This window comes from Microcebus murinus, chromosome 6 (assembly GCF_040939455.1).
Source record: "Microcebus murinus isolate Inina chromosome 6, M.murinus_Inina_mat1.0, whole genome shotgun sequence".
NCBI classification, from domain to species: domain Eukaryota; kingdom Metazoa; phylum Chordata; class Mammalia; order Primates; family Cheirogaleidae; genus Microcebus; species Microcebus murinus.
In genome coordinates, this window is record NC_134109.1 from 30,850,425 (window position 1) to 30,865,738 (window position 15,314).

The 15,314-nt window shown below is 43.8% G+C and overlaps 1 protein-coding gene across 1 annotated transcript; it reads left to right on the forward strand.

Moving 5' to 3' along the window:
- The first annotated feature begins 5,371 nt into the window (after window positions 1–5,371).
- On the forward strand, window positions 5,372–7,797 carry LOC142861059 (disintegrin and metalloproteinase domain-containing protein 20-like). Its single transcript, XM_076003904.1, has 3 exons — window positions 5,372–6,140; window positions 6,487–6,556; window positions 7,730–7,797. The coding sequence occupies exons 1-3, from the start codon at window positions 5,403–5,405 to the stop codon at window positions 7,783–7,785; spliced, it is 864 nt and encodes a 287-aa protein (XP_075860019.1). The 5' UTR covers window positions 5,372–5,402; the 3' UTR covers window positions 7,786–7,797.
- The last annotated feature ends 7,517 nt before the right edge of the window (window positions 7,798–15,314 follow it).

The following is a 15,314-nucleotide window of genomic DNA, read 5'->3' on the forward strand; positions in this document are numbered from 1 at the left end:
CCAAAAGGAGGCCGTACACCCAGCCCAGGTGGCGTCTCTGCGCAGGGAACCTCCCCGCCGGCATCACAATCCGGGGAGGCCTGGTGGCGTGTGGTCTGGCCCGCTGGCAGAGGCCCAGGAGTAGCTGCGGAGTTGGGGAGGGTGGAAAGAAGCGAGGCCCACTCGAGACTGCCGGTCTCAGACAGCCCCACCCCCCACAAGCAGACTTTCTGGCTGAGCGGGGCCATTCCAGCCCCGCCCTGACAGCTTTTCCTGGAAGCAGAGGACAGAACTTTGACCCCTGCTAACGGCATTGGTGGTGCCTGAGGACAGGCTTACCCAACCCAGCTCTGCCCAGAACAAGAGCTGATAACAGGACACAAAAACAATAGCATAGCCTGTTCCTCCAAGCAAGCGCCACCTACTGACAGGGACAGCATCCTGCACAGCCTTTTCACGGCACCCACTGACTCGTTATACAGGGAGTGGTCGAATCTCACCCACAGACACCACCTAACGGCTCAGAAACTAAACAAGGCGTGTGAATACCCAAACAACAACCTAAAGGAAAGAAACAACAACTGATCGACATGGGAAGAAATCAGCGAAGGAACTCAGGAAATATGAAGAACCAAACGGAAAACACACCCCCAAAGAGGAGCACCAGCACCCTAGAAACGGACACCAACCAAAATCAGGCAACCAAAATGACAGAAGAGGAATTTCGTATGTGGATCATAAGAACACTCACCGACCTGCAACAACAACTCAATAACCAACACAAAGAAACCACAAAAAGCCTCCAGGACCTAGAAGAATAGTTCACTAAAGAAATAGACACAATGAGGAAAAGTTTAACCGAACTCCTGGAAATGAAGAATCAATTCAGGGAACTACAAAATACAGTGGAAAGTCTCAAGAACAGGGTAGATCAAACAGAAGAAACAATCTCACAGCTTGAAGATAACACCCTCCAACTAACTAAAACCGTCACAGAGATAGAGCAGAGAAACAAGAGAAAAGAGCAAAGCCTACAAGAGCTGTGGGATTATGTGAAGAAACCTAATGTGAGGGTCATAGGGTTACCAGAAGGGGAAGAAGACAACACTCAAGGGTTGGACAAGCTATTTGAAGATATAATAGAGGAAAATTTCCCAGGCCTTGCTCAAAATCTCGATATACAAGTTCAAGAAGCTCAGAGGACCCCGGGGAGATTCAATGCAAACAGGAAGACGTCACGACATGCAGTCATCAGACTGACCAAAATATCAACTAAAGAGGCCCTTCTAAGAGCTGTAAGACGAAAGAAGCAAGTGACATACAAGGGAAAGCCAATTCGAATAACACCAGACTTCTCTACTGAGACTTTACAAGCAAGGAGAGACTGGGGCCCCCTTCTCACTCTTCTGAAACAAAACAATGCCCAGCCTAGAATCTTATTCCCTGCAAAACTAAGCTTCGTATGTGAAGGAGAAATAAAGACATTCTCAGACAACCAAAGTCTCAGAGAATTCACCAAGACGAGACCAGCCTCACAACGAGTACTCAAAACAGTGCTACGCACAGAACACCATAATAAAAACTCGTGAATATAAAAACAACCAAAACCCAAAGATTAAAGGCCAGATAATACAATGGCTCAAGAGAGAAATCAAAGCAACAACATCCAACCCAACAGAATGAACAGTAATCTACCTTACCTATCAGTTCTCTCAATAAATGTGAATGGCTTAAACTCTCCACTCAAGAGACATAGGCTGGCTGAATGGATAAGAAAATGCAGGCCAAGTATGTGCTATCTTCAGGAAACACATCTAACCTGCAAGGATGCATATAGACTAAAAGTAAAAGGTTGGAGATCAGTATTCCAGGCAAGTGGAAGCCAAAAGAAGGCTGGCGTGGAAGTTCTAATTTCAGATGATTTAGTTTTTAAACCAACAAAAGTAGTGAAAGACAAAGAGGGTCATTATATAATGGTGAAGGGCACACTTCAACAAGAAGAGATAACAATTTTAAGTATATATGCACCCAACTTAGGTGCACCCAGTTTCATAAAGCAAACCTTACTGGAGCTAAGCAAATGGATTAATAGCAACTCCATAATCACCGGAGATTTCAACACCCCACTGACGGCACGAGACAGGTCCTCCAAACAGAAAATTAATAAAGAAATAATGAACTTAAACAAAACCTTGGAACAACTGGGTCTGACTGACATCTACAGGACATTCTACCCAAAATCCACTGAATATACGTTCTTCTCATCAGCTCACGGGGCATTCTCTAAGATTGACCATATCCTAGCACACAAAGTAAATCTCAAGAAATTTAAAAAAATAGATATCATACCATGTACCTTCTCAGATCACAGTGGAATAAAAGTAGAAATCAACCCTAACACAAACTCACATTTCTACACAAAAACGTGGAAATTAAACAACCTCCTACTAAATGATTACTTCATAAATGAAGAAATCAAGATGGAAATAAAAAAATTCTATGAAGAAAACGACAATGGAGAGACAAGTCATCAAATCCTCTGGGACACAGCTAAGGCAGTTCTGAGAGGAAAGTTTATCTGCATAAATGCCTATAACCAAAAGACAAAAAGATCACAAATAGACAATCTAACGAAACGACTCAAAGAGCTGGAAAAAGAAGGACAGACCAACCCCAAACCCAGCAGAAGAAGTGAAATCAACAAGATCAAATCAGAAGTAAACGAAATTGAAAACAGGGAAGCTATTCAGGAGATTAATAAAGCAAAAAGTTGGTTCTTTGAAAAAATAAACAAAATTGACACACCATTGGCTAAGCTAACGAAAAGCAGAAAAGAGAAATCTCTAAGAAGCTCCATCAGGAACACAAAAGGAGATAGCACAGCTGATCCCAAAGAGATACAAGATATAATTTATGAATACTACAAAAATATTTATGCACGCAAACTGGAAAATGTGGAGGAAATGGACAAATTTCTGGAAACATACAGCCTCCCTAGGCTCAACCAGGAAGAAATAGATTCCCTGAACAGACCAATCTCAACAGCTGAAATAGAAACAGCAATTAAAAATCTCCCTAAAAAGAAAAGTCCCGGTCCAGATGGCTTCACACCCGAATTTTACCACACTTACAAAGAAGAACTAGTACCTATCCTGCAGAAACTATTCCGCAACATCGAGAAGAATGGAAACCTCCCCAACACCTTTTATGAAGCGAATATTACTCTGATACCAAACCCAGGAAAGGATGCAACAATAAAAGGAAACTACAGACCAATATCCCTAATTGATACAGATGCAAAAATTTTCAACAAAATATTAGCTAACCGAATCCAGACACTTATCAAAAAAATAATCCATCACGACCAAGTGGGCTTCATCCCAGGGATGCAGGGATGGTTCAACAAACGTAAATCTATAAATGCAATTCACCACATAAACAGAAGCAAAAACAAAGACCACATGATTCTTTCAATAGTTGCAGAAAAGGCTTTTGAGAAAATTCAACACCCTTTCATGATACGAACACTTACTTAAATATGCATAGGACATAGGACATACCTAAAACTGATATAAGCCATATATGACAGACCCATAGCCAACATCATACTGAATGGGGAAAAATGGAAAGCATTCCCACTTAGAACTGGAACCAGACAAGGCTGCCCACTATCTCCACTTCTGTTCAACATAGTGCTGAAAGTCCTGGCTACAGCAATCAGACAGGAAAATGGAATTAAAGGTATCCAAATAGGGGCAGATGAGATCAAATTTTCACTGTTTGCTGATGATATGATATTATATCTAGAAAACCCCAAAGATTCAACCAAGAAACTCCTGGAACTGATCAATGAATTTCGTAAAGTCTCAGGATACAAAATCAATACACAGAAATCAGAGGCATTCTTATACGCCAACAACAATCCAATTGAGAACCAAATCAAAGACTCAATTCCCTTCACAATAGCAACAAAGAAATTAAAGTACCTAGGAATATACTTAACCAAGGAGGTAAAAGACCTCTACAGGGAGAACTATGAAACACTGAGGAAGGAAATAGCACAGGATGTAAACAGATGGAAATCCATACCATGCTCGTGGATCGGCAGACTCAACATCATCAAAATGTCTATACTGCCCAAACTGACCTACAGATTCAATGCAGTACCTATTAAAATCCCATCAGCATTCTTCACAGATATAGAAAAAATAATTTTACGCTTCGTATGGAACCAAAGAAGACCCCGAATATCAAGAGCAATTCTAGGCAACAAAAACAAAATGGGAGGCATTAAAAGGCCAGATATCAAGCTATACTAGAAAGCTCTAGTAATTAAATCAATATGGTATTGGCACAAAAATAGGAATATTGACCAGTGGAACAGATGTGAGAATCCTGATATAAAACCATCCTCATATAGCAATCTAATCTTTGACAAAGCAGACGAAAACCTACGCTGGGGAAAAGAATCCCTTTTCAATAAATGGTGCTGGGAAAACTGGATAGCCACCTGTAGAAGGCTAAAACAGGACCCACACCTTTCACCTCTCACAAAAATCAACTCACGCTGGATAACAGACTTAAACCTAAGGTATGAAACTATTAGAATTCTAGAGGAAAAAGTTAATCGAACTGCCTCATGTAAGTCAACTGGCGTAAGTGAAACTGCTGATTATATTTCCATTACCTCAGATTCCGTTGGAATATTCGAGAACTTCATACAAAGTAAATTATACTTTACCTCATTGGGTCTGGTATCTTTGTCTCACAATTTCTGTGAAATTCATCCATGTTCTTGCATGTTTTAGTATTTTGTTCATATTATTATTGAGAATTTTTCCACTGAACGAATATAAATTTGTTTACCCATTAAGCTATTGAGGATTAGTTCTCGGTTTCTAGGTTGTGGAATAAACTTATCAATAATGCTGCTATGAACATTCATTGGCACGACTGTGGACTGTGACTAAGTTCCTAGGACTGGAATTGCTTGACCATAAGGTAAGCAAAAGTTTAACTCGATAATAAACTATTATTACACATCCTAATTTTTCTATTCTTGACATCACTTTACTCTTATAATCCATCAATCACACCCAACTCCATCTAGTTTCTATAAAGTGCACTTCTACCCTCAGAATTCCTTTAAGGAATTGAGCTTCCCTCTCCTTACCATTTGTTTACAATTCCCTCTTTTAATTTCATGTTGAATCGTTTCCTCATTTAGGATTAAGAAATAAGTGATTAGCTACCCCTGGTTTGCACCAATGCCATTTGTTCTTCCCCCATTTACGACTCCCCTTAGAGAACATGAACTTTTAAGCCCAATTCTACAACAGTTTTCTTAATTCCTTCTATTTTGTCCCCTTCTTCCCTAGGTCCCCAGGCCTGGGTCCTCAGCTCACTGAGCACAGCCTCCCCTGATGAGCACACCATTGTTATGTAATAGTCTAACCCTGCCCATTCAGCTGTCAGGAAGCCCCAAGCCTGCAACCTCACTCTGCTTTCTTCATGGGTGCCCTGGTGAGAAGGTTGATGTTTTGGGGGTAGTCTTGCCTACCTCCCACTTGACTGCATTTTTCTGGGCAAAGGCGCTCTTACTCATGGGGCCTGCCTGGCTCCAGGTCCCCCTGACGGGTACTCTCTGGTTACTGGTGCTCTGGGCATTTCTATCCCCTGTCTGCTGCTCCCATGATCCACCAGTATGGCGCTTCGCTTCCTCTGAAATTGTGATCCCCAGGAAAGTGCCCCCTAGGAGGGGTGGAGTTGAGACGCCAGACCAGCTCTCCTACAGCATACGCTTCCAGGGCAGAAGGCATGTGATCCACATGAAGCTGAAGAAGGCCTTGCTGCCCAGACATTTTCCTATTATTACTAATAATGACCAAGGGGCCATGCAGGAGGACTATCCCTTTGTTCCCCGAGACTGTTACTACTACAGCTACCTGGAAGGAGTTCCGGGGTCCATGGCCACACTGGACACTTGCTATGGAGGTCTGCGTGGCATGATACAGGTGGATGACTCCACTTACGAAATCAAACCTCTGGAGGCTTCTTCCAAATTTGAACACCTGGTATCTTTGCTTGTGTCAGAAGAAAGACCAGGAGAGGCTCAAAAGTGTAACATTGACGACGAACAGGTGGATGAAGCATTTGAAAAGGTAAAACTTGCTGAAATTCCTAGAGCAGGCCCCGTTTATTTGTGGAGGCGTCATAAGAAACATATAAAAATTCACTACACAATTACTAGTTCATTATCTTCAAAGATGGGTAAGAATATGACATTCATGATAGAGAATGTACTGATTATCAACAGCATACTACATACCATTTTCAAACAAGTTGATATGAATGTCTTCATACGTGTTATGTGCATATGGAGGGATGAGGATCCAGTACCCCTTGATAAATTCCCTAATATCCACGAGTCTGTATCTGATTTTGGTTTGTGGAAATCTAAAGGAATTTTTCGGGTAGCTTCACATGATACTTCACTTCTTTTAACAGGACATGCAGTTAAAGGAGCCCACTATTATACCAACAGGGATTCAATATGCAATCCCAACTGGGGAGCAGTGTATGTATTTGTAACAAGGGTTCACATATTTTTTGCTGCAACAGTTGCAGCACATTCAATATGTCATCACATGGGTGTAGCACATGATGCGGAGTATTGTGTTTGTTTTCGAAGAAGCCACTGTCTCATGAGAAATCCTGCCGGTCTTAGAGATCTAATGAGTAATTGTACTTTCTATCGTATTCATCGAAGAGTACATGAATGGGATGCTTGTTTAGGTTGGCCAAACCCTACTCCGTATAAAAATTTTCCTTATGTAGCACCCCGCTGTGGAGACAAGATCAAAAATGCGCAAGAAGAGTGTGATTGTGGCTCATTTAAAGACTGTGTTAATGATAGGTGTTGCGAAACCAATTGTGTCCTCAGAGGCGGCAGTCAATGTAACACAGGAGCTTGTTGCCAGAGGTGTAAACATGCTCCTTCTGGAATGATTTGCAGGGAAACACTTGGTATTTGTGATCTACCGGAATACTGTACTGGGCAAAACGAGACGTGTCCACCTGACGTCTACATTCAGGATGGAACTCCATGTTCAGCAGTAGCTGTTTGTGTGAGCGGAAACTGCAGTGACCGTGACTTGCAGTGTCAAGCCCTTTTTGGCTTTGAAGTAAAAGATAGTAAACCAGTATGCTATCAAAAATTGAATATCATGGGTGACCGATTTGGAAACTGTGGGGTTAGGTTAGTACGAGGGGGAGGTAGAACTGTGAGGTGTGAAGAAAAGGACGTTTTTTGTGGAATGCTGCACTGTAGAGGTGTCAAAACTCTTCCGGGTGGAGGTGAACACACTACCTTTCATAGAATAATAATGCACGATGCTCAAGAAGAAGAATGCTCTGGATATGATGCACACTTTGGAACAGAATTGCCAGAAATGGGACTTGTAGTGGATGGTGCAACATGTGGCCCAGGAAGCTACTGTGTACAACAGAATTGTACGTTTTATCAGGACATGAATTTTGACTGTGATGTGAAGACATGCAATTTCAGAGGAGTGTGCAACAACAAAAAACATTGTCACTGTATTCGTGGTTGGAAACCACCAACTTGTGAAGTGAGAGGAGTAGGTGGCAGTTTAGATAGTGGCCCTCCACCTAATACTGAAGCTGGTTTTCGAGCCAGCATACGTGTGAATATAAACCATGCGCTAATTTTTGTCTTGATTCGTTTCAGTCTTTTTCTGTTTATACTTATCATCGGTTGCCTTACACAAGCAACGCGATCTGTAGAAGAGGTAACAGTGGAAGCTACTGAAGCACCTAAAGCTACCAAGTCTGCCAAGAAATAATAATGAAAGCCCATGCAGAGGGGAAACTCACATTGGCACTTATTGTGAGAAATGATCAATAATCACTCTGACAACAACAGAATCTTTTGGCAATTCTGACGTCATCTGGCAATAAAATCACTTTGCAATTTGTGTCTGCTCGTGTCCTTAATACTCCCGTAGATGAGGGCATAAACCCTTAGACACTAACAAGAGGACCTGTACTTATTTACCATTTGGTGTCTAATATTTTCTAGATACCCCTGTAGCAAGTCTTGTGTGCAGTTGTATGTGCTTGTTTTTAACACTCTTAAGGTCTTTTTCTGATTGGTTATGTACGAGATTTCTGTTATTTGTCCATATCATTGTTAGTGCTAAACAAATAAGCATAGAAAGTAATTTTGGCAGAGGTGCAACAGGAAGATTAAAGATCTTTTGCGTCACAGGTGCCTTGAATCTCAGCAGTGGTCAGGCCACCTGCTGACTGTGAGATCATCCGCACAGTCTTAATAGTCCAGAGTTTCAAGGTGCACATTTTACCGTCGGAGATGAAATGTACTTTCCCAAGGCTTTTGTGGCAATTAAAAGAAAGCACTTAAGAAAGGCCCGGGACAATTTAGGCACTTAGTATGTGCTATCTGCTATCATTCTCATTATTATTCTTGTGTCGCGCTGTACCTGGGGTATTCCACATGTAATGTCTTTGGCATGTTATCTTTATTTTTAAGTCAGGACCTAAGGAGTCATTCTTCACTGATACATCACTTCTTAACGTCTCTGCTTGTCGAAGTCATAGGATCTCATTTTTTAAATCTCAGGAAGTGCCTAAGTACAGCCTGCCTATAAATCCTAGGATGAAGCTGAAACCTGATGTATGTACAGACATAAAATTTTAGCTAAAGGGAATCGGGAAGAATCACTTCAGAAACAGTGCACTAGAACAGGATCCGATACCCAGGAATGATTACATTCCTTCTGTTTAAACAACTCGGGTCTGAGATCAAATCTCGGTATGCAAATAGCAAATCTCTTTCTGAAAATGTCAAATCTGAATGCAGGTAGCCAGCAAAGGAGAGAGGAAGGATGTAGAACTAGAGAATCAATAGGGTTGCTGCCTAAGACATTGTAGTTTGTCCATCTTTTGTATAGCTCTGTTGGCCCCCATGTTTTGTCCAGTTGGCTTAACTGGAAAAGTCGCCCGGGTCTTCCTCCAGGGATGGGTTTGATCCCCTGTTACTGTGTCCTTGTCAAACATCAGTAGGTGCATTTGCACCTGGCACCACTGCCTACTAACAACCAGGCTGGATGACCATTTACTAAACCGGGTTCTATATCTGTGACCCAAAGGCAATTATTGAAAGTACAGTGTGTCGTCCAACAAGGAGAGTCATTTTGTTACTGTTTGAGCAGACCATTTGTCAAAGTATTATAACTGTACGGCCTCGTGGCCTGTTTTTCTCTGTCTCTCTTTTTTCCTCCTGTCCAATATCTGCTCATATCCTTTCTGGTCTGTTTTGTATTTGTGAAGCAGTTTTGTTTTCCCCAAGCTGTTTCATCTGTAGTTCCATCAGTTCGAATGTGTGTGGTTTTCGCTGTGTTCATGTTGCTATGTTGAAAGTACTGAACTGTGTGTTTCAACTGGAGAAGAGGTCTGGTGTGACAGACAACTTGATTATTTCTGAATAGCATCTGATAATTCAGGTTAAAGGCCCTAAACAAAGAGGTGTTCATGTCAGCATTAAGGCCTAATATGAGTGTTCATTAAAAGCGGCCCCTAGTTGGTGCCAGAGATTTGAGACAGGCTCATCACACCCGTGTAACCTTGATGGCATTAACTCAGTCAACATAAGGGCAGAAAACTTCAGAGTCACCTTTAAGACGTTTCCCTCCTATTTTTAGAACATCCGTGTGTCAAAGGGAGGTGGTATTCCAGGTCAAACGGTAAGTGCTAGCTGGAGAGTGGAGGAGGAGCAAGGGGCCCCAAAAGAAGACAGGGATCCGGATAGAAGGCAGATGAGACAAGGCCGGGGTTATAACAGACAGGAAGGGGAAGGTCTTTGGGAAGGGAAGAACATTGAGGTTGTTGAAAAGAGGCCTCAAAAAGGCTAGAGTCTGTTCAAAAGGTTTCTTTTCTTGATTTCTTCATGCCAACGGGAGTAATCTATCCCTGGCGTGTCAGGTATTCCATTATCCTTCTTTTCTAAGATGCCACAAAAATGCACAAGTTTGACATGTCCCAAGTTACCCAGAGGCCACTGCTGTTCAAAATTATACTTTCTGGAATCATGCCACTGATGACTTTAATGGATTTACAAACTTTGTGCCGATGATATACCCAGCACAGATCTGGCCAGGGGTTTAGGTTGAACAGGAGTTTGCATAGTAAGAGACGTCTGAGAGAGCCTTGCCCTATCTTAGGAAAATCGCCTAAATCCTGCACTCATCCAAAGAATTGCAAAAGACAAAAGGAAAATTCTGACTTCACTCTCACAAAAAGTTGGCCTACAAAAGAATCAAGGCCTGCAAACTCCTTGCTATGAGGAAAACAAATCATAGAACAGGAACAGGACTCACCTCTCCACTCCAGGAAATCAGGATTTTTTGATACATGCTGTCTTTGACCCACAACTGGGCAGTGTTGGGGGTTTGTCCAAAACTATCCCAAGTAACAACACAAAACTATCAAATGTATATGTGTATGCGTGCACACACACACACACACACACACACACACACACACACACACACAGAGATATTGAAGTGACTCAAGAAGGCTTTAAAGGCTTTATTCAGTTGAGGCATATCAGGGGACTACCTGAAGGCTAGGTGACATCACAAGCGAACCAGGATCAGGGTTTTTACAAGCTAGGAAGGATTTGAATAAGTGTCCTTGTCATTTCAACCGTAGCAGCGGTTTTCACCTTGATCAAAACTTGTGGATGCGTTTGTTCCTGTTTTCCTGCCCCTTGATTGGAGTCCAATAACCAACAAAATGGTACTTCTGAGAACTGTTTTTACAAACCTTGGGATGTTTTTTGGATAGTCATGGAATGTGGGAGGTATATAGTAAACACAAAAAAGAAAGAAAGGAAAAATATAAAGGGATAAATGTAGAAGGAAGCAGGGACCCAGAGCACTTGCTGTCACGTTTGTCTTAAGTCTTTTGCACCTTCATTTCACAGGGGTCTGAGACCTCAGGTCAACTTTGCTGTACGCACCCATTCAGTTACCATTGCGTTAGGGTAGTTCCACGTGGCTCCTAAGTCAGTTCCCTAGTTTACCCATATGATTCTCCATGCCTCTACTGAGGATCAGCAATGTTACCACCCCTTGCGATTCCAGGATCTACCACCCCCTCCCCCCAAATGATGACGCCCCACCTGCTGGTCCTTGGATACAAGATGTCTGATGTGGCCTGATGTCAGCCATAGCTTGCAGGTCTATGGGACTCATGCTGTTCCAGGGTGGTCAATGGCAAAGTCTGTCTAATGTTGACTGGACAAATAACTTTCCCCCTTGGTTGTTCAGGGCCTCTCCCAGGGCGGATGGTTCTTGGTGCTACAAGAACCAAGCAAAATCTTCACGCTACAAAAATCTTCATGCTTTCTCACTACCCCATATGTGACGCTACAGATCTCTACCGTAGACCTTCTTTTCGACTCTCCAGTCCTTTTTATCCCAGGCCCCAGACCGGTCAGTAAGGCCACTGGACACATCAGGTGGTATTTCATCAGCGGTCTCATAAGATAAGGTCCACTCTCCTTCCACATAAGGAAGATGACCAAGTGTACTGGTCATAACTCTGGCCGAGACAAACGGTTTTTCCTTTGCACTCTTTTTATACAGTTACCTCTCCAGAGCAATGTTACACAGCCATCTTCCATTTGGGGTTAGAACCCACATACTACCCATCCATAAACCAAATTCGGACATTACATTCTTCCTTCAGCTGGCTAAACAAATCCCCTTGGGGTCATGTATGCAGGCTGAGTGAGGTGCACAGCAAAACAATGGTGAATGATATGGTAACTGCTCACAGAGCTTACACATGCCTTCTCCTCTGCTATGAGCTTGTTATGCGATGTCCCATTTTTATCTTGCTTACTGTTCATTGCTGCCAGACTCCTCTGACTTGAGGTTCTAACAGAACCTGGCTCATACTGGACCATACAGGGCATGTGATCATTTGGAGCCACATGGTCAAAAATCTCATTTTTCCCAGGGCCCAGTTACACACCAAAAGCTACAGTTACACATCCACAGGCAGATGGCAGGGCCTTGCTTCGAAACACCAACGGCCCACATTGTGATTCTCCCTCTGGAGCTGGCCACAGATTCCACGCTGCATCTTTTCCCAGCATGGATACCCTCACAGGGCCAAAGACTGAGGGTGTGACAGGCTTTATGGCCCACGTCATTTGTACCTGTAGCGGAGGCTAGAGATCACCTCTACTCAGGTTGGTTCTTAAATGTGATGTTCAGCTGGGTTTAGGAACCAAATTGCCACGAGATAGATTAACGAGAGAAAAGCATACATGTCTTACTTAAGTTTTACATGGACATGGGGTTTCTCACAAGAATGTAAAGACCCAAATTAATGGGGCCAAGGAGAAAGCTTTTGTAATTTTTAGACAAAAAAATGATGCCTTTGTGAAGAAATGCCAGGACTGAGGGATCTGGGACAGGGGCAGTAAATCCCAGGGAGATCACTAGGAGATCTGTTGGGGGTGGGAGTTATAAAGGTAGTGGGAGGTAAGGGTTACTTCAGTAAGTATATCTGTACAGGACTATTGCAGCAACAATTTCAAGTCTCTGCCGATAGGGTTATCTTCTCATCCTGCTGCAGAGAAGGCATCTGTCCCAAAGAAGGCGTTTTTATGGCTTGCAACATGTAAGGAAGGGCAGGTCAGATCGCTCCCTCTGCAATCACAGTTTCTGAAGAGCTTCCAGCGTGAATAATCGATATACCAATTTGGCAGATTTTGGAGTTGCATATTTTTAACTCCTTTATTTCCCCAGTCTGAAACTTCCCTAACAGTTTCAAACATGAAAAGCTAGTTGGTATTATGGAGAGAAGAATTGGGTTAGGACCTGATTGGTGAGGGATTTGCAAAGGGAGAGGAGAACACAGATTACAGCGCGAATGGGCCAGCAGTAAAGAACAAATAAATACAAGAACATTTCCCCATATCCCATTAAACCAATCTCCTATCCCTAGGAATAGGCCAGTCCAATTGAACGGTTCAGCCTCATTTATATGACGAAGAGTGTTTACCTTGGCCTTCCTAAAGAGCAGATTAGACTCAATTTGTCCCCAACAATTTACATAGAAGCAGCACTCCTCGCCAAAGATTGCACAAGCGCCTCCTTGCACACTGGCTGTCAGGGTATCCAGAACTCGGAGAATTTGAAGTACCAGAGAGGCTAAACTGTTAACTTCTTACTGAGGTGTTCTCAATGCTTGCACAATAATGCCGAACTCTTGTTCTATTTCTGTGGAAAGACTGAGAATTTCCCTTTCCGTTTCGTAAGTTCCAGCCCCGGAAAATGGATCCCAGCACCGAAACGAACTTACAGTTGTAATACACAAGTGGGTTTTCTATAACATCTTGTCCTGTACATTTGTGTGTCACCACTTTATGAATAAAGGAGCCCACATTTGTGATTTGGCATTTAGGAGGAGTACCTGACGACAGAGGTGTTAGATATCTAAGCCTGTGTACTTCTGACCATCTAGGTGAGAGCCCGTCATACACCTTGTCTCCGCGCAAGATCAAAAGACCAGTGTGGTCCACAAATAAGGTCAGAGTGAAATTTGTGATCCACCAGATTGGGGTTTGTTGTGCCTTGTCCTCCGTTATATTGGTATCTGTGCATCTCTGTGTGTCCCTGTCAGTCCATGGGAGCAGAACAGGTTGCACGATATCTGCCATAGGAGATCACCGGTAGTTTGGTTTTGGCAGATATGGGGCTTGATTTTGTCCTCTGGCCAAAATAATCTAGATTTTTGGTCTATCTGTATATCATCTTTGGTGTCTGTTGGTCTCATGAGGGGAGAGGGAGCAACTCCAAGTTGCACAGGGCTGGTTTGTGGGTGATTTGGCAAGTGTCTGTACCATAAGAGTCCGTGTGAGGACCATTGATGACCTTCGGTGAGAGGCTTAAGGGTGCCATCTGTGCAATCAGATCCCAGGGTTGGAGTGTAGCACCACCTCGGCATGTTTTCTAAGAACGGCCCAGCACCATCTCTGCTTTCAGTGTCGAGGGAGGAGTTCTAACGACTTTACCTTGAGCTCTAACAGAGGCTTCTCTGTGTCCGGTAAACTCACCATAAACAGAAGCGGTGTGATGTTATTTTCTCAGCCGTAGATGCCATACCATTGTCATACATCCACAATCCAAACTTGGTCCACCAGGCACTTGCATCAGCAGGAATAAAATAAGCTCAGGTTCTTTTGCATAATCTAGATGTTGACATAACCAGCAAGCAGATCAGTGAGTTAACGTGGCCAGAGTTCGGAAGAATCGTGCAAGGTGGTGTCGGGTCTGTGTCTAACCGATTGAGAGAACAGTAAGGGTTAATAATAGCAAGACAGAGCTTGAAACTAAGTCCATAGCCGAGGATCAGAAGGAGAATAGAATAGACTGAGACAGTCTCTACTCAGACTTTTAACAGGTGGTCAAAGAGCGGGGAAAGCTTCATTAAAAAGAGAAGGGGGGGTGTGAGGATCAAGATGGCGGACGAGAAACACTGCCAGACAGAGTGTCTCTGCAGAAATGACAGATTCTAGCAGAAATTAGAAAGAAGAAACAAGAAGATGAGCATACAGCGGACGATGGCCGGAAGGAGGGGTACCTGAGACCCCGGGAGACTCCACGGGACGAGGCTACGGAGGAGAACTGTAAGCTGAGACCACCGGAGCGGCCCAGGGACAAGCGGGAAGGGTAGGTGGATCAGTCACCTTTCCCCTCCCCTGCATATGGGACTGCTGGTGGGCTCCCCAGCGGGTGGAGAGACTTCCAGACACCAGCCCGAGGGCGGCCGCTGCCAGCTAGCGGTGAGCCTGTGGCAGACACGGCACCAGGCTCCCAACTCCCTCCGGGCACCTCCGTGTGCACAGACCCGAGCCGCGCGGCAGGCGCCATATTGCCTCCTCCTCCCCTTCCCCGACCCTACCCGCGGCTGCCCAGAGAGACAATACAGCCCCTAGCCAGAGGCACCTCCAGGGAACGGGACCTTCCCTTTTGGGACCCTACAGTTGACTAAGGGGAACTCAGACTGTGAGCTCCCTACCCGCCAGCCCTCCCAGGTGCTGCTGGCCCGGTGTTCCCAGGAGAATGGTGCAGACTCAGAGGCTGAGAGACATAGACCCAGCTTGGGCTCCCTGTGGGTGAATTGGGACCGGAACTCCTCTCCCTGGTGGGGATACAGTTTAAACTCTGGGACCCAGAGGTTGGACCTACAGACCAGATCCCGTGCACCCAGGTCTA